General features: G+C 41.3%; 1 protein-coding gene across 1 annotated transcript in view; it reads left to right on the top strand.

The window, feature by feature from the left end:
* Window positions 1-488: 488 nt before the first annotated feature.
* The window catches only part of LOC308131844 (tomoregulin-2-like), a gene marked incomplete at its 5' end in the record, with an annotated part of 150,289 nt that continues 123,225 nt past the window's right edge, over window positions 489-27,552 (top strand). The window contains 4 exon segments of the mRNA XM_080498712.1: window positions 489-506; window positions 508-543; window positions 545-683; window positions 12,951-13,060. Of these exon segments, the coding sequence (XP_080354838.1) occupies window positions 489-506; window positions 508-543; window positions 545-683; window positions 12,951-13,060 (303 nt within the window).

The following is a 27,552-nucleotide window of genomic DNA, read 5'->3' as shown; positions in this document are numbered from 1 at the left end:
GATTCTATTGCGCAACTCTCCAAACCCTAACCCGTGGGATACTTTGGCTCCATCCTCTCCACTTTTGCAGCTCTACCACCTTCCTCCTCCATCACCTTCCTACATTCCTGTCCTCTTTTCCCCTCACATCTTCTCCTTCCCATCATCCCCTTTAGACGCATCCTCTTCTCCCGCTCGCAAGTCGCCAACTTTTTTTTTTTTTTTTACCCCCCTCCATCCCAGCACCTTTCCATCCCGTTTCCTTTCCCTCCCTTCTTCCATTATACTTGTTATTGCAGCAAGCAGTAGCAGCAAGCGTTTCTTGGATCGGGGCGGAAACCCGTTCGGTCGCTCGGTCGGTCTCCACGGGGCACTGCTATACATGGGGCGCACGGTCTCGCACGGAAAATGCTCCGCCGCCGGTCTCTAGGCGCAACACTCAACCTGCCGGGATCGGAGTTTTCGGTGCGCGTCCGCGTCTCTTCCGCACGGGGCCACTGGTAGAGGAGATGGGTCCGTCCGTGACGGGCGCGGGCACCCCTGGAAGAGCCCCGCCGCCTGAGGCCGGTGGAGCGGGACGACGGGAGGCTGCTGGCTCCGGATCACCCTCGTCTCGTTTCTCGCCACTTTACCTGTGGAGCAGCTGCGCGCCTTCCCGTCCTCCCTCAGCGACTGCCAGACGCCGACCGGCTGGAACTGTTCCGGTGAGAGTCATTTCTTTATTTGTGATTATGACCAGAAATGAGGCAGAGTTGCGCCGGGGCTCTTGTGTACCCGCTTCAATTGAATGCGCAAAAGAGCTTAAGTCCAAGTTGCGTGACGCTTCGTAAAGGCAAAAGTTTGGAGGAGCTCCTGTCGCAGACGCGTCTTGCTGTGTGATTTTTACATTGGTGATCGTATGTTGCAGTTTTTTTTTTTTTTGGGGGGGGGGGGGGGGGGGGGGGGGGGGTGGCAGGTTTGCCAACGGGGCTGCAGGAAGGATGCTTTTTTTTTTTTTTTGCTATTGATTTGAGTTCGTCTTTGGTGCGTGACTGCACGGCACCACACCGCACACAGCTGACCGTGTCACCTGGCAGGAGAAAAGGATCGATGATTTCGATCAAAGTGGAAACCATTGAGGGATCTTTTTTTTGTTTTGTTTGATGAGGGGATGCAGTGAGTGGATGGGTGTCGATTGGAGGAGGAGGAAGCGGGTGATCGTATTATGTGCGCCACAACATTGCTTAGTTTGACGCGAAACACTTCCTCCGATCTGTGCTCCAACTTGATCATAAATGCCTCTCATCGCCCTCTCGGATGTTTTACAGCTCAAATCAACTATTCGATTAATCGCACCAAGGGGAGGATTGCAATTTTTACAGGCTTATTTGGCACAGCGGTGGTTAGGATCAAGTGTTGCTCTAAATAAAACCGCAGTCGTGGTCTTTAATAGGCCACTGTGCTGTAAACTTGTTTCCCCCCCCCTTCCTCGGTGCGCAAACATGAACATAAAGAAAGGGAAAGAAGAATAAAAAGGCTGATCGGACCGGGCTGCAGAGCCTTTGCTCCCCTTTAGTAAATCATCCGACTGTGCCGCCATATATTTCCCCTGTCGCCTGTCCAAGTCTGAACCCTTAAAATAGCTCCAAGCCGATTGAACACACACACACACACACACACACACACACACACACACACACACACACACACACACACACACACACACACACACACACACACACACACACACACACACACACACACACACACACACACACACACACACACACTCATGGGCAGCAGCAGTATTGATATTATAGCTCATCATAACAGCCTGCCATCCATATGGAGTCAATGCTGGCCGTTAGTGGCTGCAGCAGCCTGAAGAGAAACCAATGGATGACATTTTAATGAAAAGAAAGAAGAGAGGGAGGGCATATCCACCATATATTACAAATAACATGAGTGATGTGTGGCAGTGACAAGTAGTTGGAAGGATATTAAAAAGAAAAGGTTTACAATTACATGTGACACACTGTGAGTAGTATTGGCTGTCAGATGATGGAGGTTAAATGTGAACACCCAAATGAATTTGATCGGGACTAATTTAGTCGAGCTTAATTAAAGACAAACAAGTGAGAAATCTGTTTCTTAGTGTGACCTTTGGGAGACTCCTCTCACCTCTGGTTGTGCACGTCACTAAATCAAATAGTGACTTTCCAGTTCAGAGTTGCAGTTTCAGTCTGAATATAAATAAAAATATCCAGTAAGCATCAGCGGTCTAATCGAACACCTTCCCGTGATGCCATCCGCAACTTGTCTTGATGCACGCGGTATCGGGCTGTAGGATCACTTTGTGTTTGCTGTCCATCTCGGGTGATGATTTGCAATGTGATGCATGATAATGGTGCACATCCTGGCCAAATACGCCGCGCTCGCCTACCTTCCCCACTTACTGACATACTCTCGTGCATTTCGACGGAAGCTTTTATCCAGCACGCCTTGAAGGAGGCTTAAGTGCATAGGCTGAGAACCCTGCATGCATACTCGCACACATATGCATCCAGCTGCCATCAGGATTAATAGAAAAGCGCAAGTGACCGTCCACCATGAAAACAAAAAAAACAAGACCCTTTCTACGACAGCAACCTGGATAATAGGCTCACTGTAATTGTACATGGTGTAATTATCCTCTTGTCTGCATATTGTGCACTTTTATGATTTAACAACAACACTAATGTGTGACAGTTGTCCATCTAGTGAGAATGACACTGAAAAGACACTGAACTCATGAAACTGTTTTCCAGTCAGACAGATAATTATAGGTGGTTGAGTGTGGGTGTGCGTGTGTGTGTGTGTTCGCGGGGGGTGAGGTACCACTTTCAGCAGTGCTGTATTTGAACAAGTGTTAAATGAGTTTTTGTTTGAGGGAATAAAAGGCAAACTAAAAAAAAAAAAAAAAAAAAAAAAAAAAAAGGAACTTGGTTTGACAAAGATTGTCATTCTGTTTGGTGTGCATCTGTGGACGGCTTGAGGGACTGCCACTGAAGCCTTCACTGAGGCAGAACAGAGGATCCCAAAATGATTCTGACACTGAGGGAGTCTTTGTTCTGCTGTGAATGCAGCACAGTCTTGAGTTTTGGTCTTCAGAGAGAGAGAGAGAGAGAGAGTGTGAGTGTGTGTGTGCGCGTGTGTCATTACAATAAATGGCATTTGTAAAGTTGCACAAGTCAGGAGTTGTGAAAACACGAGCTCTAACTGTGTTAACCGAAAAGAACATTTTGCAAATGCTTGCATTGGTTTTTTTCTCTTTTCAAATCTGTAAAACATGACTTGTTTTTTTTCCCCCCCTTGGTGATAGAATTTCTTTATCTTTACAGGCATAAAGATGATGAATGAAGTAGGAAACACTTTTGTCACATGTGAGATTGAAGAGTAATGTTTGTCATTTCTACACGCTGCACTCTGTAAGACAAGTGGAAATGATGACTAAATTTTGTGTAGCTCTAAAAGTTTCTGGTGTTATCACTGTAATACACTCCCATATGGTCAACAGAACACTAAAAGGGTACTGTTGGTACTGCAATTTAAATATGTTTTCATTCCCTGCAATATTGTGTTTGTGGCATGAAGTGCCCATTCAATCAGAATTGTGATTCGTTTTCTACATTTTGTATCATGAATTTGCCAGTGTAACACAGTGTAACAGTTGGAGCTTAAGATGAAAGGACAGTCTTACTTTGGGACAGAATAATAACCAATACGCTTAGTTTATATATGTGAACTTTAATAAAAAAAAAAGTTTGATGGAGTACCATAGGATTGTATGTGTTCGAGCCACTCAGATAGTTCTTCTGCACATGCACAAGTAGATGGACAATAACAATGGCGGCCTCCAGAGTGTCATTGCGACCAGTCCACAGTTGAGTGTCACCGTAGCAGCAATCCGACTTGGTCTGTACAGATGTCTGTGTACTCGCCATTGATAATTTTTAAAGTGTATTGTTCTCTGCACATTTTGTGTGTGTGTGGTTTCACTACAAAAACAAAAACAACAGCTCGAACCCATGGCCTGGCATCCTAATGAAATGATTTTTCAGTATTTCTGCTGTTTCCATGCAAACTGAAGTTACTTTTCAAAACTTTGTCATGTAAACACAAACGTTTCCTGGAACAAAAAGGCAAAATTGATGCATTTTCACTTGGAATGTTGTCATGCAAACGGGGCTTGAGACTTCCTTTAAAACTGCGATTAATTTTGGATGTTGATACATAAATTTTTTTTGCTTGTGTTTGGCGCTACTGTGATGTTTGAACAAATCACAGATTGTAAAAAGAGACTGTCTGCTGCAACCTTTTTTTCAAAGGTAATCTGATTTTAACAGATTTGAAAGATTTTATGGTCTCCTTTTGAATTTAAGCATCGCTGTGTGTTCTATTTCACCTTACAATTCTTAGAAACATGTTATGTAATCCTATAGGGGCTCTGCAGGGATATATGCACCATGAAAGTGTCATGAAAATGAAAGCATCCTCTCTCCAGAGGAGCGTGCTGAAAACCTGATATGTTTTTTCCTTCCTCATTGGTAATTCTGCACAATATATGTGTATGGAGTTGTAGGTTAAATGCTTTTTTCAGTTATTCATGATTACATATTGAACATAATAAGCCACCCTTGATGGACTGGGGACTTGTCCAGGGTGCACTCTGCCTTCAACCACGGTCAGCTGGGATCAGCTCCAGCAGCCTCTCACCCTGAACTGGACGAAACAGTATAGAAGATGGATGGACACCATAATGGAATGCAAACAACTATTTGTAATCTAGTACCTCCGCTAGCCGGTCCTATTTAGCAGCTAAGTACCTCTTTGTCCACATCCAGTAGGTGCTAATTTGGTGTTTTGTTCGATGCCGAACAGGTTACGTGCAAATTGTCCGTCAGAGATTTATTTCTACGAACAGCTGCTCATTTCTTAAACATTGCACAAGTAGCCAAAACAATACGCTTAAAGGAGGTAGAGTGTCCCCCTAAAGCACTGAAAGGAAAATGCAATATCAGGGTTTTCCTATAAAGATGCAGTATGAAAGATAAATGCCATTTTTGTTGTGTAACGAGGAAGTACAGTGTCAAAACAAATACAGCCTCACAGTTTTGGTTACAATTCATTCTGCATTAGATCTGAGATGCATTAGCCTCTTTAAAAAGTCTAATAAAAATAAAAACATTACATGCAGTAGCTTTTAATATCCTTATGATCTCATCACAGTTTAAGACACCTCTTATCTTGTTGCATTCGCACAAACGCTTTGCTATTATATTATATACGCGTTTCGATTATAAACAAGCTCAGTGAACAAGAACAGTCAATTCTTTTAAGACCCATTGGGCAGGTTCTCAATCAGCACAGTTAAAAATGCATTTAGTACCCTGTGTTATTATCATAATTACACAATCATTGGCATTTCGCCCATAATTGTTTGCCGTGTGCTACTTCAAATAAATTAACATTCTTTTTGATGTCTTTCACACATCTATCAGGAGATTGATGCCAGCAATCAGATCACATACTTTGGCCATATTTGTCCATTTTACGTTGAACAAAAACGAGTTATTCGTCTCATCCTGATGGATCAGTTCGTTTGAATCGCAGATTACCACATTGTCACAATGGTGTCTGCCATTCAGTACATCTTTTCGGGTGCCTTTCTTCAGTGAATACCTCTGTTATTGTTATCTCTGAAAGGGCATGTGATGCTCTGATAGCTAAAGTGACATGGATGAGTGCAAAATCTGCAAAGCTGCCTGTAAATCCCATCAAGTGGAGGGAATTACCAGTAGTCTGGAGTGAATTGGCCATGTGCTTTCAAGATTTGTCAATGCAGTGGTCATGAGTACTTGTCTTGCATGTTGCTCCACCCCTCTGACAGTAAACAGTGGTCATGGCTGAAGCATGTGACAAGTCAGAACAAGGGTCTCGGGCCATGTTTACAGGATTTTCATGTGAAAACATTTGAGAGTTCATGTACATGACGGCAGTGCTCGGAGTCACTGAAAATACAACTTTTTGAAAACGGTTCCCAAGGTGGAACTTTTTGGATTTTCTTTGTCTTCATTTTGTTGTAACTTCACTGTTGTAAATAGTTCTTCTGCACGAGCGAGCAGATGGACAACAACAGACAATGGTGGCCTCCCGTATGTGGCTGCGTTGTGAACGACGCGGGGATACGCCGGGCCAAGAAAACAGAAGTGACGCAACTCTGCGGCCGTCCGACTCTTCTCCGTGACACAGCTTAACCTCTCTCATTGTGAACAGCAGCGTCCAGCTCCTGCTGAATCTCCTCCTGTTCCCGAGAGGAGCGTCTGCACCTTGTTGAAAGCCCGCCATGTTGTGTTGCGCACCGACGTTTCAATAAACCCAGTTAACAAAACAACCCATGAGCTCAAAGCGGGCTATGCAAACAGCAACAGGAGAGTTTATGGCAGATGAAATATTGAACTATTGTGGGCAAGTTGAGAATGACGATCATCACTGACGAATCGGCAGACGGCTGCGTCCCAGCGCAAAAAGTGCGGCTTTATTTTTGAGGCTCCTCCTTTAGTGTGTCAGCTGGGTCGGTCTTCACGATAATTTCTGGCAAGTAACAGATCAGACTGGAGGCTTGCTTAGAGACAGTGAAATTCCAATAGAAAAAAGGTCTGAAAGGACTGCATTGAAATTACTAATTAGTAATTGGCTGGGATTTTATCTTTTATTAATTTGCCATAATGAAATCCAGACCTCTACTTAAAAACCTGTTGCAAAGGTTAAAAAAAGGAAACAATAGGTCCCCCAGCATGAAGGAGGTCAAGAGAGGATGTCTCACCACTGTGGTTGTTCTGCCTTCATTATTAATTCACTCTACTTAATTATTGAGCAGTGCAATGCTTAAAACAGGTGTGGGGGGTGGGGGTTGGGGGGGGGGGGGGTGGACTCCTCACTCCTCTTAGTGTAGTGAAATTCCAGGTAGATGGGAGGAGATGCATTTGGCTGACAAGCTCTCTGCTTTAGACAAGTAAGTGCTTCGCTTGCCATCTTAATCGTTAGCATATAAACATTACCTTTTCAATATTTGATGTTTGCCAGCTTGTTTTCGTTAATTATTCAGCTCAATGTAATCTCCTCCTGGAACGGCGGGGCGGGAACAGGAAGTATAAGTTTTCCTGGCCTCTGACACTCAACCTGTATCAAGCAGCACCCATTAAGACTGTGTGTGTGTGGGGGGAGGGAAACAGAGATCGAAAAACAATAGGGGATTGCACACGTTGTAATGACACGTCAAAGTTGTGCATCAATGAAACCATCTCAAGATACATATTACAAATTCATTATGTTTCAGTGTTGGGAAAATTATGTCATGTCTTCTCAATAAATTGAAATGTCAGGTTTATTTAAATTAGTTTTCAAGTCTTTACTGATTTTGACCCTGTTTACATGACAACGTTTCAATTGGCAACACCATGTCGGTGGAACGTGTCAGCAGCAGACACAATGACAACGATGCAGTTAGTACGCCGGGCCACGAGTGGGCGCTGTTGCTATTTGTTTTTGGAATGAAACCACACATACATGTGTGCAGGGAACAATACAATGAAGAATACCCGACTTTCGTATGGACAGATGACGAATTGGATGCTATTAGGAGAGAATCTCAACTATAGAACTAACTATTTGAACAATAACACTGGACGACGTACTGGGAGTCATGCCACTGTAGGGGCCGCCATGTTTGTTACTCGCGCGTGAGCAGAAGAACTATTTACCACAGTGGAGGTACCAAGTAGACATAGCTGCTTTCTGATGAACCCATTATATTCGACTCTATGAAATAATTAACACTCCCTGTCATATAGTATTGTAGTAAAAACCACCTTGCTTAAGATTCTGATCCTGAAATTCTACACCAAAACAAGACAAGACCAAGACAGGAGCCAAGAGCCAATCAAGACCAAGGCCACAACACTATGTGCTACCTCTTTGCAAAGTCATACAACAAAATGCCACATTTTAATTGACAGCCATAATTAATTCAACCCAGGGCTCAAAAATCATGGAAATATGACCAGAAACAACAAAGTCAACATTTATAGCAGCTTTCCTCACATTGGATGAGGCTGCATATTTCAATCAATTCCTTCGTGATGAATGACCAACATTTATTTTTAAACCCAGGTTCAGAGTAATTAATTAGAAATATTAACCGAAAGGTCTTCCAGTCAACTAATCATTCTGAATTGGATTAGTACTATTTTAGCAAATATAATATAACAGTAGCTCATTATATGTCACTGATTTATTACGACTCAGCTATGATCTGCTTTATATTTATTTCCCTGTGACAGACTTAATTATTTTTGTCAATATGAGAAGCACGGCTAATCATAATGTTTTGAATTAGTTATAATTCGAAGCTTCTAAATGTCACAGTTTGAACAGTTTGATTTATTTATATGCTCTTTTCTTGTGGTAATTTATAATTTCTGGTTTTACATTCTTCTTAAGTTGGCCAAATAGGACTGACAGATAGTGTTGAGTTTTTTCCCCCCAGTGTCAGTGGTGAGTTGTCTAATGTTTTCCTCGGCATGAAGCACATGTTGCCGTAACTGTCAACTGACTAATTAAGATTAGTGCAGTTTTTTTGAAGTGGTTGGCCCCATGTGTTTTTAAAAAGTGGAGCTTTTACCCTGTTCTGTTCAGTGATTTACGTTCAGGACAAAAGATGATATGTCACTTGCAAAGAGTTCATGGAAACAATCTTTTTGATGTTACTACAAAGTGTCTTCAAGTATTGATTGCACTGACGCTTGTAAGACGATAAGGACGTCTCCAGTAGGAGCGAAGGCCTCAAAGTGACTGATTACAAGCAATGTTTAGTCATTTTTTGTTACCTTTGCCCAAAGAACTTCAGAAACCGAGAGAAATACAGTTTCATATAATGTCGGAGAAAAAGATTGATATCTTTTGAGTTACATTTCAAGTTTTTTGTTGTTGCTGATAGCCTACTGCCCTTGGGACCTCGAAAAAAAAATATAACACAACAGCACAATTTGTAGTTTGGAGTGAATGATTCCTGCACATTATGAGTGTGTGGACCCTGAAACTGTAATGCATTCACACACACACACACTGTTTGAATAAAGTGCTTCCCAAGACACTCAGCAGCGGGTCCCAAAAAGGAGTTGATACTTCCGATCACTTGTACACACGTAGCCAGTAATATGACTGCCACCATAACAATGCCCCTCTCCAGTGAGTATCATCCACATGCCAGCTGCCTGGGTGCCAATTGGTTTTTTTTTGTGTTTTTTTTGTTGGCTTTTCAGACTGCCTGGTATGGCCCTCTTGGGGGGGGGGGGGGGGGGGCTGAGGGCTTTGTTCCACCCGTGCACTCCAAGCGTCGAGACCTCTCATGTGACCATTCTTGGCTGGGTGATTGTATATTTGCACAGAGAGCTCACACTTTGCGGTCGTTCAGACTCCTGGCAAATAGCAGGTTCGTTTTAGCAGCAGCTCCTCTTCCTTAGGGTATTATTGCCTGATAGGCTGTTTCATGCCAAGGAGGTGCCTTTAGAAGTGAAGAAGAGTGTCGCCCATTACAGCCGGGTTACAGAAGGTGCTGCAGAAGGGTTCATTATAAGAAGATGTCTCTGAACTGCATTGAGACGAGCTGGCTCACGCTGTGAGAAAGGACATTTTGACTATAACTTTATTTTATTTTTTTCTTGAATGTTAAAAGTTTTGATAGTGGAAAAAGAATATATGGTTTGCATGAACTTTGAGGTTTTTCTTCAAGAACAGATCTCATGAGATCTGGACTCAATAGTGTTGAGATGATAAGGTTATTTGAAAGTAGTTCATTAAAATGGAAATCACCTGTAAGATTTCACAAAGGCTTTGATATGATTTCACTGTGATCACCCAAATAATACCTACTCTGTACTCACTGAGTCACAAAATTTTTATTCTTGTTAATCTTTGGCTAAGATTAAGGAAAACATCAAGCTCCAAGTCCAACACTGTGTCAAAAGAGAACATTAGCTTAAGGTCTCTTGAGTAGTTAATTTTGAGATTTCATCTATGCAGACTTATTTGATGAGGCACTGAAAACCCTGTATTGCTCAGTCCTTAACTGTTGTTTGGTGGTAATAGCCAACAGCCCATTCTAAGTTTGTCTTGTTTTGAATCAAATAGGTTAAAAAATAATTTGCATGCATAGTTTTCTAATTTAAATTATTCTCCTTGAGGCTGTAAAGCATGAACTGAGACAGATAAGTGAACAAAAGCCTCATTATTTATCTCTGAACATCAAAGATGAGCATCTTTGATGTTTACGCCCTGCTTCAGATTCCAGTTTCTCCACAGCTTCTGAACTCCGGGCTCTTCTTGACTTCCTGTCTTGTTTTAATTGATGCTTCAGTATACAGAAGAAAAGCTAAGCCTGAAAGCTGCAACCCCCCCCCCCCAAAAAAAACCAGTCGGAATTGAAATGCTTTTTTTAACCTAGTTTTTAGTGGATAAAGTTTCTCAATGTGTTGAGGCTAAATGTGGTCTGAGCAAAAGTGTATTGACAGCTGAGAGTTTTTGTTCTTGTTCTGAGTTAAAATTGAAGTAGAAAATATCTGAGACTAAGATCCCATTTCCCCTTTTTCAAGTGAAAAACGCAAAACTTTGGTTGTATTCTGGGCATGCGTTTACACAACAACAGTGGTCAGGGTCATAGACACCCTAACTTTTTGAAAACAGCTCCTAAGGTGGAACGTCTCCATGGAAACAGGAGATAACGGAACTTTTTTGAAAAGGCTTTGAAACCGTTTTTGTGAAAATGGCGGAAACGCTGTAACAACGTTTGCCTCCAGAGTGTCATGACTCCCAGTGCTGGGATTTATTCGTTTTGTAGTTGATAGTCACTCCGAATAGCAATCCAACTTCGTCGTCAACCGTCAATCAAGTTGTGGTTGTAATGTCACCCCCACATGCGTATCGCTAACGGTATAATATTAATATTCTTTTAAACTGCATGTATAGGCCCCTCAGTGTGTATAAAATGTGTTGCTGCATGTGATCCAGATAATGATGTAGTAAATGTTCCTTTTATGGAGAAATGCTGTTAAGACTGAGATACACAAACACTCCTTTGTTACTGTTGTTATTGCACATGGAGTGTGACCGAGTGTGCATGTGCTGGACTCTGCATTTCAAAAAGTTTTCTCTGTTTACATTGAAATGGAGCCCAAAGCATTTTGGAAACATGACACTCTTTTTCAAAGAATGGCCACTTTTCATCGCTGATGTGTGAACAAAAAGCCAAAAAGCCCCAAAAATGTAGTTTTTCCAATATGGCCCTCTGAATTTTATACACAATACACAATATATAAAGCACTTGGGAGGAGTTATGGAGTTTTGAGTTAAATGTTTGATTGACAAACAATTTAAAATACACAATTTTTTTGCTACTCATCTCAAATATTTGATCTCGTTTTTTGGGTTTATTCAGAAAAAAAGCTAACAGATTAATATTACTATTTATTTGAATTGGTGTCTAACAATCTCCAGCATACAAGTCTGACATTATCTTTCTTTTATCTAATTTGTGTGAACTCCTGATAGAAATATCAGAGTCTTTCAGTTAATATTACAGAAAATTGAGTGATTACTTCAACTTCATTGCTTCAGTGCAAATGGCCACAGCACTACGAATGAATTAATACACTTTTTTTTTTCCGCTTTTGCATCCCAGGCAATTTATGCAAATACTTGCAAATGACAGTGATGAGCTAATAAGTACAGTAGTGTGTGAGTTGGGCTTTATAGTCTCTCAAGGCTAATGCAGCAGGTTGCGTAGCTGCATATTAATGTTAGATATTTACACTAAGTTCTACGCAGTGTAAACAAACTGAGAGGAGAGGGGAGTCCCCTTTGGGGAGACTAAAAACTAAACATTGCCGGATCCCTTCATGTTTTTTTTTTTTTTTTTTTTTTTTAATCAGGGATCTTGTTTGAGTGAATATAAATCACCCGTTTTCATTCTCAAACATTTTAATCAGGGTGGGTTTAGATCTCTGGCCAGTGCAGTTTTTTTGAGTATTTTAACTGCTAATTTGAATTTAAATCTGCAGACAAATGGGAAAACATATAAATTGTCAATGTTATAATTTTTCTTTTAATTCTAACTTTCTGTTGTGTGTAGACCCGCGTGCTTTGCAAAAGGGGTCATGCTCTTGGAGTGGCTTTTTTGCAAGCAGTCAGTTCAGGTAGATGAATAGCCCTGGGCCCAGTCCTCAGCCTCATACCCACGTGACTCTCTTGATTTGATTCAGGATGCTTTGTTGGAGTCATTTGAGATCCCTAACGCAGCCTGAATCCGATCAGACCCCAGGTTCGCCTCACCAGGACAACAACGCCGCAGGACTCTGTCTTTTCGTGCACAAACAAATTACAATAGGGGAAAGTCATTAAATAAATGAAAAAAAAAAAAAAAAGAAGAAACATAACAAATGCAGATGCTTCTATACAAAACACAAAAATATGCACATGATATTCTACAGTCACCAGATGTCACCTCGTTTAAACACCTGGGAGATTTTTGGACCAACAAATCAGACAGCACTCTACACCAATCGCCTCCACCATCATTAAACAGCAAATACAAAAAAAACAAAACAAAACAAAACAACAGCTTTTTTTTTTCTCTGGTTGAAGCCAGAGAGTGGTATTTAAAAAAAAAAAAAAAGTGTTGTATCATTTTGACAGCTAAGGACAAAGACTGGGCGCGCATTGTCTTTTCAAATAGCACGGTGTGTAATCAGAGGGTGCATCGTGCTGTGGGAGCCATGACTAATGGCACACGCTCATTACGAATGACCCTGGATGGGGCCCGGGTTAGAGTGGCTCCGGGGCTGAACACAGAAGCACTTTATCACTCACGTCTCTTGTTGGCTTTTTGGTTCCTCCAGGTTTTGATGACCGGGACACAGACCTGTTCCTGTGCGACACCAACACATGCAAGTTCGATGGGGAGTGTCTAAGAATCGGGAACATGGTGACATGCATTTGCGATTTCAAGGTAAGACCTGATGTATTTTTTGTTATTTATTTATTTATTTTTTTCATGTTGAATGTTCACCATGCTGGATCCTTCCATGCTGAGTGTACATGCTGCTGGGGTCTGCAAGAGTTGCAGTGTGCATCCAGACGTGTTTAGGGTGATGTTTAAGAGCCGATCTCGAAAGGGAAAGAATCCATCCAAACAGTACCTTCATCTCTGCTTACATGGTTATAACGATTTACAAGCTTGTTGCACAAACTTGATATCTGTAAATTATGTGCATGGGGAATAGCACATCTTGAAATATATGTACGTATAATACAACAAATACTGAGCTCCCCAAACTTCTGCTTCTTTCTGCAATACTCTTCACATTATAAATACCACAAAACACGATATGAATACAGTATTTACTATTCAAATTTGATGTTATCTGCTCATGAGTCCATTAAAAAAAAAACATTTTCTATTCATGACCCAATAAAGTGCACTCCTAAATTGGTTTCAGTTGTTGATATATTTTATGACTCAGGCACATTTTCTTTAACAGAAAGAGTGTAATTGTGTGGTAGATGATTTAATTCTATCAAGACAACAAGAAAAGTTTTACTATCTACTCGGGAGTAATTAATTTCCTTAAAAAAAACAAAGATTTTAGCTTGATTATTTGAATACTTTAGCAACTGTATCAGACGATGTCTGTAAATTCCTAATTTCTTGATTTTTTTTTTTTTCCCAAGTCAATACAATATATAATATTTCTACTATATATTGAAATGGTGGCTTGGCTTGGTGGTTGTTAGTGCCTCACTGCAAGAAGGTTGTGGCTTTTCTGCGTGGGGTTTGTGTGTTGTTCCTGGACAAGGATGGATGGATGGATGGATGGATGGGTGGATGGATGGATGGATGGATGGATGGATGGATGGATGGATGGATGACATTGAAATAATGTAATCTGGGTCGGATTTTGAAAAGGGATGAAGTTATGACAATTCTACATCAAGTTTCCCATCATCAAATACTTTTAACGGAATATTTGATCAGATTCTCTATGATATTATAAAAAAATTATCTACATTTAGTCAATAATAATGTTGGATTTTAGTTCTCCATAATCCTTTAGAAAAATCGAGCAAAGACTCCACTGAATGAAATTGGTTAGCAATTATGAAATTAGTGTGATTTTGATCAATTTTACATTGTGAACTTGTTTAGATGCAATATTATATTGTTTATATTGCCCATAAGAGGCAAATTTAACCAAATTTCAACTAAGTGACGAAAGGGAAAATAACTAATTAACTAACTAAGGCTGATAAAGGGTCAAATCATCACCTGAAGATTAAAATATAGCTTCAGTTCTATTTTTACTGTCATTGTGTTTTCATTCCAGGCACTCCCAAGTTGTTCATGATCCATTGTTGCACCTTAATGTCTCAAAAGCTTATGCTGCCTGTTAACCATGTTCCTCACTTTACTCTTATCACATACGTTGGGTACTGTCAACACAGTTTGTTTGTCATTCTTGTGGCTCGGGTTCTATGAACAAAGCTCACGAATATGAAAGAAAAGCCTGTTTTATTGACGTGTTAGAAAATTATATACTGCTTATCAATATAGTTTCCTTTTACTGTTGAATTGCATGATTTAGTTTTCCTCTTCCAAATAGCATAAATCACAGAGCCCCCCCCCCCCCCCCTACTTGTTATATAATCCATCACATTTACTGTCCGAGAGTGCACACTTTCTTTGTGTAAATTAATCTTTTCTGTGACATCTGGATCCACGGATGAGAATAAAAATCTTATGATCTCATATTTGACAGATTTCAGAAGGATCAAAGTGGTTGAAGGTAAATAATTTTAAGTGAGACGTTTAATAAGCTAAACATTTGGCGGCTTAAATGACAGTGTGTTTTCTGTGTCGGGCAATATTTCAAAATCTTATATAATAATCAACCGGATCGAAACTCATTGTCTTGATTAGACGTTCACCCCGAGGGACGGTTGTTCGGTAGCGCAAGGCCGGTTTATAGCTCCCAGTGAAACCCTGTGTCACTACCCCGCCTCATTGCACACTCTCCACATTCATAAACAAAGCTGCCGCCGACGGAAGCAAAGACTGTAAGGCCATCGTTAATGGCATAAATCTAGGAAATTAGGCTGTTCTTGATAATGACTCATACTTAACTTTACGACCAGGCCCGTAATAAAAAAAGCGGAGCAAGCCAGTCAGCCAGGGTATTGATCTTAGTGTAACATTTGCGAGCCTTGCCGATGAATATGCCGCGCGGGGGCCTGCGATAAATGAAGCCGCCGAGATCCCGGAGCCGCAGCACGTGTTCCCATCCGTCGCTTTTATCAGCGCGTCATCAGTGCGAGCAGGCACTACGCACGCTGACACTCGATTGGTCACCAGCTTTTATCTCAATTTCGTACTTCCCTGGGAGCAAACGTTAACAGAGGCCTGCAGATAAATGACATTACAGCTCCATTCCTCTTCGGGAGATCTCACACTGATACGGCTGTGCACTGAGGCGCTCTCTGTGCTCTCAGGAGAGAGAAAAAAAAGAAAAGAAAAGAGAAGAACGGGACGCGTCGCTATTTCTGGCTTAATACCACGAGTCCGAGGTCAGCCCAGCCTCACATCTTCTGCTCGCTTGTGTGCGGCGTTCCCGATGTCAACCGTCTTTGTTTCGTCAGGCATGTAAACACGACCCTCTGCACCCTGCAACTGTTGCCATGCCCGGAAACAAGCAGTCACTCCCGATCAGCGTCACATAAGATAAAGATTTCCTCCGAATCGTCCGTGGCTGTCTGATGAGATGTGGAAGTCGCATGAATTCGCATCTTTTGGGTTTTCCTTTTGTTCAGCCAGAATGTGTGGACGTGTGCATGCATTTTCTCACAAAAGCGAGTGAGAAAGAGACATGCAAGGCGCTGCGCGGAAAGGAAGTCGAGCTTGATGTGGGGGAATCAATGGACACTATTCATCTCAAAGATGCATTAGATTCGCCTGACACGGACTCTCCAAAGAATGAAGACTTTCACTCCTGAACCGGAGTCAAACTGCAAAAAAATGCAGTTTTCTGCCTCAGAGAAAAAGGGGGGGGTTGCCAGCTAATGCAACACACTGACTAATCACATAACATTTTGTTGTAATTCATCTCACAACAGCTGCTGGGAAAGATTAAAATAAGCTATTTTTGTCAGTTTGGTTTTCCTTAATGTCAGGTCACACCGCTTATCCCCAAAGGGGTCGTCTGGCCTGAAAATATGTGGGCCCATGGCACTGTGTGAAACACTTCAACTAAAACTGTCCACCAAAGGGTAAACGGCACATTTCAGTGCTCGGAGTAATGGGGCTTTGTGATATATAGTTAAAGCTGGGAGGCGCTGGACCGCTGCCTCATAACCACGCACACGCACACGCACACACACATGCACGCACGCACGTACACGCACACGCACGCACACGCACTCGCACACACACTGTCCGAGCTCTTGTTTGTTCACCGTCTCCAAGCTCGTTTTCCGAAATAATTGGGGTAGTTGACTGCAATTTAAACACAGGAGGCACAGGAAACGATTTGATTGCATGCTAAAAAGCACTTTTTCACGAAAGAGCGATGTAAATCTGGTCTTTTACTTGTCAAACATGAAGCCAAACATCTATTGACTACAGGAAGAAATCACATGGCAACAGGAAGTTGGGAACTAGCGCTTCCTTCCTTGGAAAAACTAGAAAAACGTAGAATGATTCTACGCAGTACTGTTTTTGAGGGAATTACAACATTTTAACATGATCTAATAGAAAAAGCAGGTGAGGATTTGTGGAAATTATATTGACAGAATAATTAATTTGTACCATTTTTAGAAAACAAAAAATCGGTCCAGGGTTCTATCTGTTAAAAAATGCATCACGAAGCCTATGAGTTCCACTACTTATTTTTTATTTGCAATTAAATTATACAATATATTTTTCATGCCATGACAAAATTGCACTATCAATAAACATCCGCCACAATTTAGTTGAATTGTTAAATTTGTTCTTCATTTCTCACCGATAGCTTTTAGCCCACGATGAGGCTTTGTGTTGTCATACAGTGACACCTAGTGGTCGTATATGATTTACACTGACATGTTTTTTTAAATAAGTCACTTAGTCACTTTCAGGCACACCACCAGCCAAACAACTAGAAAATTCGGCCATTTGAACAAGACCAATATAATGATGAATAAAAACATACAAATGGCAACAAAACAAAATTTTCGTGTAAAATCCTGGATTTGTTCACATTTACTAGTTTCTATTTTTTTAACAAAAAAAACAAAAAAAAGAAATCTGAAAATCTCCCTGTCTTACAGTACCGGTAATTCTCTTCAGACTAAGTCAGCGTTGCAGTGTCTCATACACACACAGAGACATACAAGCACATACACTCACTCACTCACCCACTTTCACACCTAAAGGCAATCGAGAGTCACCAGTTAAGCACATGTTTATGGACTGTGAACATACAGAAAGGCTCCTTGCTCCAATTCACACTTTGACTGTCGCCCTTCCTGCAATGAAAGCGATAGTGCTAACTGCTACAGCTTCTTCTCAGACTAATGTGGGAAAAACGCCGTCTGCTGTCACCACATAGGATTTCTGAAAGCACATTTATCTTCACAAACACACTCAGTGTGCTCTGTAGCTAGAACAGTTTGGAATATGATTATGATGAGGGGCATCGCTCATGTTTCATCCACTGACTGAACGTTCAAGGTCCCAATTACAAGACAGCATTTTTAAGTGAAAAGTCAAAGGTTTCATGGTGTTTTGGGTGTCTGTTTACATGACACTGGTGCCCGGAGCCGCTGAAAAAGCAACTTTTTGAAAACGCTCCGACTCTGCCTCCATGTACACGGATGGAAATGCAACTTTTCTGAAACAAACAAAAAAACTTACGTTTTCTTGTCAACAGGGCCTCATATTGTTGTTTATGTCTCTTAAGAATTCTTCGTTGCTAATCTGAGTATTCTGTTTGACCCAGTTTCCCCGATTGGGAGCAATAAATTTGGCTCAGACTATTATGGCCCCCTCCAGAAAATGAAAATGAATTATTTTTGGAGTATATAATCTTTTGTGAAAAGATAAACAGGGTGGATTGCTGACAGGATCATTCATCCTTATGTAGGCACCAAGAAGAGGTGGAGTATATCTGCCCAACACAGAAAGACACCCAATAAGCCTGCATTACACATACATGACACAATCATCGCTCATGAGTAATCTTACATTCATGATAAAGCAGCATAATGTTGGCTTTGTCTTTATTACATGTTGGTACGGTGGCTGGTACAAGAACCTTCTGACACTAGTTGTTGTTGTATTTATTCTACATCTGCGTACAGTTGTTCCAATGCATTACCGGAAAAGGAATAATGTCACTGAAATGCAAATCAGTGCGGCAGGTTAAGCACTTAATTCAATTTGCGTGGAGGAGATGGAGGGTTTTGGGTGGCAGAGGGTATTGTTTACCGATCAGGAGGATAATTACCATATACAGTGGGCTGTTAATAACAGTACTTACAAAGTAAATCTGCCTTTTACGGGGTGATTTGTATTTTTTTTTAAAGATCAAAGTGGGTTAAATTGTCTTAGAATTGAAAGAGTGTTTTCCAACACACGAGGCTTTTATTTATTTTCAAAATAACAATTGCATATAAATCAAATAAGAATCTGCCAACTAAACACAATCAAATCTATTTTAATTAGTTTATATTAACTCAGTTGTGGTCAGTTTTATGAATCAAACATATTTTGTCATCGTGTTCACTAACTTGTTGGGTGGAATTCAATAACTAGATATTTAACAACAATAAAAAGTAAAAAACAAATTGGATAAAAGCAAGTTCTGAATTGTTTGTTTTTTTATATATGATAATGCTCTAAAATTGTTTCTTGCCACTTCTTGAGAGTCACTAGTAATAACAATCCAACTTTGTAATCTGCCCATACGAATGTCCGTGTCCTTCCATTGTTATTGATTACAGCGTATCTGACTTCAGCTGTATTTTCTCATTGATTACATTTTCTGGCCTTGAATCGGGGAAGGAATCATTATAATTACAGTTTGGGTGAAAAACTGACCCCTAAAGTCTGGAATAAAATCTGTACAAACTTAACCTTGGTTGACAGAAAAGTGAAAGGCAAGGAATTGTTTTTGAAAGGCATTCAAGCCTCAGAGGGCAGACCCGTTGGAAAGCACAGTGTGAGGAGATGCAGTCTGTCTGTTTACATGTTAGATGTTGCATTGCAGCAGCTTGTGAGTGGAATACGGGTGATCAGGTCCAAGGTTTAAGGCGTCTCCCGCGGAAGATTGTTGCGGATGAATGGGACACAGATGTTGCCGCAGCAGATGTAAGTAATGCGGCGGGTCGTTTGTGTCGGGATTACTCACAGCCCATCTCTGCTGACTCCCAATAGGAGTCTGAAGTTGCTCCTCTTGTTCCAGGTAGGACGGATTAGGTGATTACTGCAAATGCTGGTACTGCAGCTGGCACCAGTAACCTCACTCATGTCCATCTTCATAATGTGTCCAGCTCATATTCATATCATGGGATGCTGCTTGATCCCTGAGGTTCTAGTTAAAGTATGTTAGTGCAGTGTGGCTTGTTATAGATTTCCCTCAGAGTTCTTTTTTTTTTTTTGCATGAAGTAACATTCATGGACTGGGGTTGTTATTTCGTCTCTATGAATCCATCTATCTTTATTACTAGAATTGTCAAACTCACTTCACTTCAGTGGTTGTATACAGTCCAGTCCGATCCCAACTTGGCCGGACTCGTGAAATTGATTCCATGATAACATTTAAACTACAAAGTTCTCATTTTTCTTCAGAGTGAGAAAAATAGAAGTACATGCTGTAACATCCAGCTTTCTCCAAAATCAAAAAATCAAAAGTCAAAAAATTGTATTTTCTTGTCACACTTGCTTGTAACTTCTCAGAGCAAAGAATTTCTGCAACCTTCAGCATGCATCTTTTGACAAACTCATCCTCAAAGGTTTTCCATTGATGCTAATGCTATCCCACTAGTAATCAGGTAGCGGGATACATATCACTCATACAGTATCTCAACTGTGGGATTGATTTGCTAAGATCCTGGACAGAAAGTGCTGAATTGCATGCTCGCTCAGATAGAGTGCATGTTCCATTTGCATTCATTTCGCAGGTGATCACCTTAGAATAACACCACGAGGGACCTCACGTGTAAATAGAAGTATTCAAATAAGTGGCGTTTGCGCATTTGACCAAGGGTGACAAACATAAGGCTCAGGATTATAGTCAATTTTATAATTGTTTGGTTTCGTGAAAATATTGACCTTTCCATCAGGTTTACTCTGTGCCACAAAAAACTAACTTTTAAAGTTAAAATTTTAAGGTCATAATGGCACTATTTAACCGTTCCAGGCTAAATGCGACCCGTCACCTAAAACATGTTTGACACCCCTGGTTTAGACCCTGTTTACATGAGAACAATCTCGTGGAAACTGTATTATTTCTGTGTTTATTTGCTTGCAATCACATTTCTGCCTGTTTCCATCCCACCCTTGGAAACTTGAGATGGAGCCTTTTCCTTCGTTGACATCAGTTGTGAAACTCAATGTTGTGCTCTGTAATCTACTCTCGCTGAAATAACAGAGAGTGAGCAGTTTTGTTTCGTCTTCATCCATGTTGGGATCATGTGGCCAATGTCAGTTCACATTAGGATACATCCTTCACATGTCATCTCTATAAGGAATGTGACACACACAGTAGTTGTCTCAATCTGTTTGTGTGGTTGAGTAAATTTTGTAAGGACTCAATAAAATCACCATAGCTTACAGAAATGTTTATCGCTTCCTCCTGGCTGTAATAAAAACAGCTCAAACCATTTTATTAAACACTGCCGCACATAGTGGCAGCATTGAATACTGCTGGTATGCTCAGTGTAGTAGCACATAGTGACGTGTGTGTGTGTGTGTGTGTGTGTGTGTGTGTGTGTGTGTGTGTGTGTGTGTGTGTGTGTGTGTGTGTGTGTGTGTGTGTGTGTGTGTGTGTGTGTGTGTGTGTGTGTGTGTGTGTGTGTGTGTGTGTGTGTGTGTGTGTGTTGACACAAATGGACATTGAAGCCACAAAAATTTATTGGAAATGTAACTGCAGTATTGCTGGAGCTGCTTATGGATGCAGCATTTTCTGTTTAAATGTCATAATCAGCATGTGGAGTCTTGCGGTGAGACAAAGCTCCTGCTCGGCTCACATGTTTTTATATTCAGATTCCTCAAGCAAGATACAACGTGCATTTTATTCCTCGCCTTAACAATAAAAAGACAAGATTTCTAAAAACACAGTTAGGTTGATCTTCACCATTAGTTATGACCATTGAATTATTCGCAAGAAAGACATCCATTCTGTAATTATCGGTGGTTCAGTTGGTTGAGTATGTTTTCTTCCAGTTGCAAAGTTGCACCTCTCTCTCTCTCTCTCTGTCCTTAACCAAGACCCTGAGGTCGGGCTGTCACCTCTGGTGTGTGTGTGTGTGTGTGTGTGTGTGTGTGTGTGTGTGTGTGTGTGTGTGTGTGTGTGTGTGTGTGTGTGTGTGTGTGTGTGTGTGTGTGTGTGTGTGTGTGTGTGTGTGTGTGTGTGTGTGTGTGTGTGTGTGTTAAATGGGTGAATCTGACAAACAGGAAAAAGTGCTTTGAGACCACTGAAGTGGTGAAAATGCATTAGAGGGTAGGGATCCCAAGAGGTTAGAGGAGCAATCTCGTGTTCAGAGGTTCACAGGTTCACAGGTTCGAATCCGGACTCCTCAAAGAAGTTTCATAAGGCTTGTGATCCCCAGCAGCTTGAACTCGGACTATCCATTTGGACAATGTTTCAGGTGAAACATTATCCTTTCTGTTTCCTTTCTGTGTTTTCCGTCAGAAAACTTTTGTGTTCACACGGCAACATTTTGAAAACGATGTCCATGGAGCATTTTCATATACTTCCGCCTTGGGAGTGCTTTTGAAAAAATTCAGTTTTCATGGCTCTGAGCCACATTACCATGAAGAGAAGGTGGCATCTTGGTCAGCAGTCCAACAAACAGTCCCTGTAATTAATGAATAGTTCCATCCATATTACATTGTGACACGATGCAGAAAGTGGAGGATTCTTCTCTTACAGATCCACTTCAGACCCAACTTCAATGTTTGTCTGCAACTTAATAGTTGGAATCATAATTTGCGTGTGGCTAATCTGTTTTTAAAACACAAACATATTTTTTTTCATCATTCATGAAACACATCTAAATGTGACATACAAATCAATACTTTGCGACTGAAGTGTCCTCAGTTGTTTTGTGACCCCCACAAAACAGACTCCTACTTCTGTATGGAGTTAAACATTCGACTTCATGAGCCCAAAACATTCAATAGCATTGGCAAGAAGAGAAAGATTATTTGTTGGAGCGGGGCTTTAAAAGAAGCCTGGGTTCCCAGGCATTTAAAATGCCACATGGAGAATCAATAGAGTGGAAAAGTGTAAAATACTAAGAATAAAAAAAGATACAATCTGCAGTTGTTTACTCACGGCCGGTGTATATAAATGTGCTGTGTGAATGTCATTCCCCCGGCATGCCCGCTGTATCCTCTGACCTCAACAAACACGCTCAGCCTGCGATGTATATTTATTGCCTGGATATAAAAGAATTTAGAATAATGTTGGCAGCACACTTGGTCTTCAATATGCTCCCTGCTGGTTGTTTGATGTGGCCAGCGTTCGCTGAAATGCCCGACCTCAAATTGCTCTCCCACTTTTCCCCGCCGGAAGCCGTCTAATGTTGGGGTCGTGATGGCTGGACGGCCGGAGCTCGCAGCACTTCAAAGAGCGATGGGCGCTAATGCGAGTTCGTGCGACGTTGATGGGAGGGGTGTGGAAGGGCAGCGCGTCCTTCGCACCGCGCCGAACAAGAAACCCGTGAAAACGTTTCGGGCGCGCACCTTGTGAGCCGACGCACGCAGGTAATGCTCAGTCACCCGGCAGAGACGCGTCCCACTCCGCCACACTCGCTCCCCGCTGTATCTCTCGGTTCATGCATAAATACCTACACATTCAAGCAAACAGGCTAATAGTATGAAATGTACCATAATGAAATACCTACGATTACGCAGATACACTCATATTCACACAGGCCCAGGTGGTTCAGACACCAGCTTGTGATGCAGACCCCATTCCATACATTTGCATTCATTTATCTCCCTTTTATCCAGGGCCATGCGAACGGCCTGGGACTGGGACTGAGCTTTTGAATAATGGAGAATTTTATTTTCAGACGCGGGGCCGCCGCAGATGATCGTACTTGTGAGGGTTTTTTTTTTTTTTTTTTTTTTAACAGCCAAGGCCTTGACAAAGTCGATGATAAGAACGACACTGAGTGTTAAAAGCCAGTGTAATCTCAGGGTTAGTTACTTATCAGACGTTCAATGGAAGTCAATTCCCACCAACAGAATCGGTTACAGACACTGATAGCAGGTGGTAATAAGATTGTCACGGGGCGCTCTCAAGAACATTATGGAATCACAGCGGGTTTCTTAATGTTTGTGCAAGAATGGGATTTGGCCCCCTCCCGGCCCAGGGGCTTTTTTTTTGGGGGGGGGTATTTTTAAGTTGTTTTTAAACTACACTTGCAGTGGGGGGGCTTTGTTGGAAAGAAATGGAATATTTGTAAAGCTGAAAACCATCTGATGCACCACAGTTGTCAAGACCTGCATTTCACACTGAGGAAACACCAAGTTAGAATGAGAACAGTCGAGCATTAATGGAACCGTAACTTCAAGCAGAATTACAAAGTCAGAATCGAATCGGAAATTGTTTATGGTAAACCTGTCCACGGTTTGTATCCAGAGGTGTCGAGAACTGAGTGTAATCAAATCAAAATCGTTTTGTTTGAAGATATAAACAAAACATATCCATCTATATTCATATTGTGATTTGTTCTCCACTTACCGAAACACACTTTGGTGAATAACACATTGTGAAATACAAAGTTGCATCCACATGTTTACGAATTGCTGGGTTTTGAAATTGGGCTCATTAAATGTTGCATAGTGTGGAGCATTTTACATACTTGTCAACCAAGCGAAACTAAGTTTCTTTCATTTTGATTTAACGACTGTTCTCAGTTACAGGTCACACATTCCAGCGGAGACATTTTCACAGCTACAGGATGCATGTCATGTCTCGTTATTGGGTATATACTCATGTTGTGGATCGCACTTTTCAGAGTTGCCCTCAGTTTGAGTCTGGAACATTCTGTGTGTAATTTTTCATTTGAGATACATCAATGCTGCTTTTTTTTAAAGGAAAAGTACAAGTACGAATATTTACGTCTAGCCACTTGTCGATACCAAGTACCAATACGAATACTTGTTAAATGCCGATGCATGACGTCACGTAGTACTCGCCGGGTTGTATCAGTGAATCTGTACACCGTGCGGTCCCGGTAACCAATGCTGGTGTCAGCAGTGTGGTTTTCGAGGTGCTAATTAAAAGTTTGATTTATCAATTGGATGTTCAAGCAGTTCTTGTGCCAAAAACACATTTTCTTAATTGAATAAAATAGTAAGTATAACTTGTTTAGTTACACAGCAAACAGCTGAAATGTAATTATGCATGAAGTGAACCTACAACGAACCGTTGCTTTCACTATAAAATACATTTATATTAATTGGTTGTAAAATAATCTTTTTGATATCTGTGGTTTCGTGGACACAAATTTGAATCAATTAAATGGCGTTCAAGTCGGCTTGATCTTAGTGAAGGATGCACATACTGGATATGAAATTAATTAAGGAGATTTGCAACTTGTACAGGTTTGACAGCTATTTCTTAAAACAAGGAAATGCTTCAGACTTGCTTTAATCATCAACCGTGTTCAAAATAACAAATCGAATTTGTTGCCAATGTGTCAAACCCATGATAAAGGCTGAATATACAAGAGACACTGTTGGTGGACGGGTAATTTCATCATTTGTGTTCATGTTATGCTTCTTTTCTTTATAGCTGACAGGATATATCGCATAGCCCAATAATCCAGATGTTTTAAAATCCTTTAATCTTTCATTGTTTCCACGTTACAGCTACGCTTTCATCTGTTATATTCTGACCATTAATAGCAGCTGAAAGCCTCATGTTCTTGTTCCAGGATGCCAACATTAAAATGTACGGAATATTCAATTACTCCAAATCCTTGAATATTTTCCGAATACCGTGTGTAATGTCTGCAAAGGTCATGACTCTGAGTTTCACTGTTTTATTTGCAAAGAGAAACCTTTCTCAATCAGAAATTCCAGAATCCCTTCTGTCCTGTGGTGGCAGCAGAAGTGGTTGGTTGGATATCTGGGAACACATAAAATGATCAGCGGGGCCACGCACCACCTCTGAGGGGCTGTGTTTATTTTTTTTTGAGTAATTTGGGTCAATTAATTCGTCAGGATCTTCCATCTCCTGTCAGAGGCTCTGCGGTGAAGCACAGCCACCTCTCGCCTCTGCAAGATGAATATCCCAATTAAAATCAGCAAGACAAGTTAGCACAGGAGGTGTGTTTCCAAGCCGCGTAGCCACCGGGTTGAAAATGCAAGCGCTTGCAGCTAAAACAAAGCTGGTGATGATGACGGGCATTGTTGAGTTTACCCATGCTGGTTTGTTATCTGTACTGTTAAAATATATTGTGCATGTGATCTTACATATACAACATAATATACAGATTTGCATTGAGCTTTTATCTTTGTTAAGGAACTGGCTTTAATTTGAGGAGGAGCAAAGGCAGAAGCTACATGGATTCTCTGAAAACAGAAAACCTTCATTGTATTTAGGTTGTCTGTTTACACGACAACGGTATTCGGAGCCACTGAAAATTCTAACTACATCTCTTTCAGCGTTTCTCCCATTTCCCTTTGAATGAACATCGTTTTCTTAAACAAGTCAAATGTTTTATGCATGTCGTAGGAATTACGAAGACTCAAACTGCCTGACAAAATTATTACGTATGCGACATGACCACACTGGCAACAAAACTGTTTATTTTCTTGGTGCCAAAAAGTATAACATTACAAGACGGAGGTCATGAGCCAGATTAAATCTGATGTTGTGCTGTGGCTGCCCACATGTCGGACGTTCCTCCTCAGTCAGGTTGGGGCCTGATTATGTGATTTCTTATCGGTTTGTAGCCATTTAGTTTATTAATAATTTGCAAATGTGCTTCTTAATTTAAATTTAGTTTCTCTGATGCTATATTTGGGTTTACAACTCTTTCAGGGGGGGAGGCAGTTACGTTTCACATACTTGGAACATGATCACTATCCATGATGCTAAAATGATCTAATAAAAAATATGTAGACATTCTGAATGAAAATTACAGCTAATTTTTAACCTAAGTTGCTTTCACCTCTGTACCATAACTGAGAGCGTCTGCATCCTCTCCGGTCGTATGTGCACTAAAGCCAGCACACTTCATACAGCGAGCTTGAAACTGGAGTACTAGCTACTGTAGTTGCTGCTGTTTCTTTTTTTGTTTGTTTGTTTGTTTGTTTGGTTGTGTTTTGGGTGCATAGAGAAATGGGACACACTCCACTGTGTCTCCCTGTTTTCAAACCTCATCTGTCATGCAAGCTAGCAGATGTGACTGTCACGATCTGCCCGTGTACGCGACTTTCAGCGAAGACAGGCAGCACAGAGGGCCTCTTCTGGGTGTGAACAATAGATGGCTCGTTGACTAATTTATACCTAATGCTCTTGACAGTTAATAGATATTGGTTTAGTTAACATTCACACCTTCTGTTTACACTTTCGAGGCATGTTACGTCAACTCAGACACAGAAGACAGTCGCACCACAGCACATGATCCAGAGTGTGTGCGCTGTACATAAGTCAGTGACAAACAACATACCTGCCAGGTTGCCGGGGAAGACGCAGGTCTTGAGGAGGAATTGTGTTGGGCATCTCTCCTGAAAAGCGGAGCATCTGTGTCAGCTCCTTCGCGGCTGGGGCTGGCCTGTCAGACACTATTACAGAGGAGCCCGTCTCTGGTGACTCGGGCCAGGGAGACTCCGCGGGGACCGACGGACTCGGCCCTAATCAAGAGAAGACTGCCAAGCAGTTAAAGAGCAGAAGCACAGCCACCTCCCAAGTCTCACTATATCTAACTCCATCTTCCTGTTGTCACAGTAGCTCCCAATCTCTTCCATTACACTTCTCTCTCCCCCTTGGCTTTCCCCAAGTTGCCCTCCCTCGTTTCTGACTTCTGCTCTTCTCTCTTCGTCTTTCCCTCCATTGCGAGGGCTTGACCAGCGTGCAGAAACATGGCAAGGCATCATGGGACAAGAGTTTGTCACTTACCCAGACAGTGCTTGACACTTCCCCCATCCAGGAGGTCTGAGGAATACAACACATTGTCAGGCACAAAACCGATTTGTCACTCTGACGACTCTCATGGGGGATTTAT

This window comes from Blennius ocellaris, assembly GCF_963422515.1.
Source record: "Blennius ocellaris genome assembly, chromosome: 6".
Classification (NCBI taxonomy): domain Eukaryota; kingdom Metazoa; phylum Chordata; class Actinopteri; order Blenniiformes; family Blenniidae; genus Blennius; species Blennius ocellaris.
This window is presented reverse-complemented; position numbering and strand designations above follow the sequence as displayed.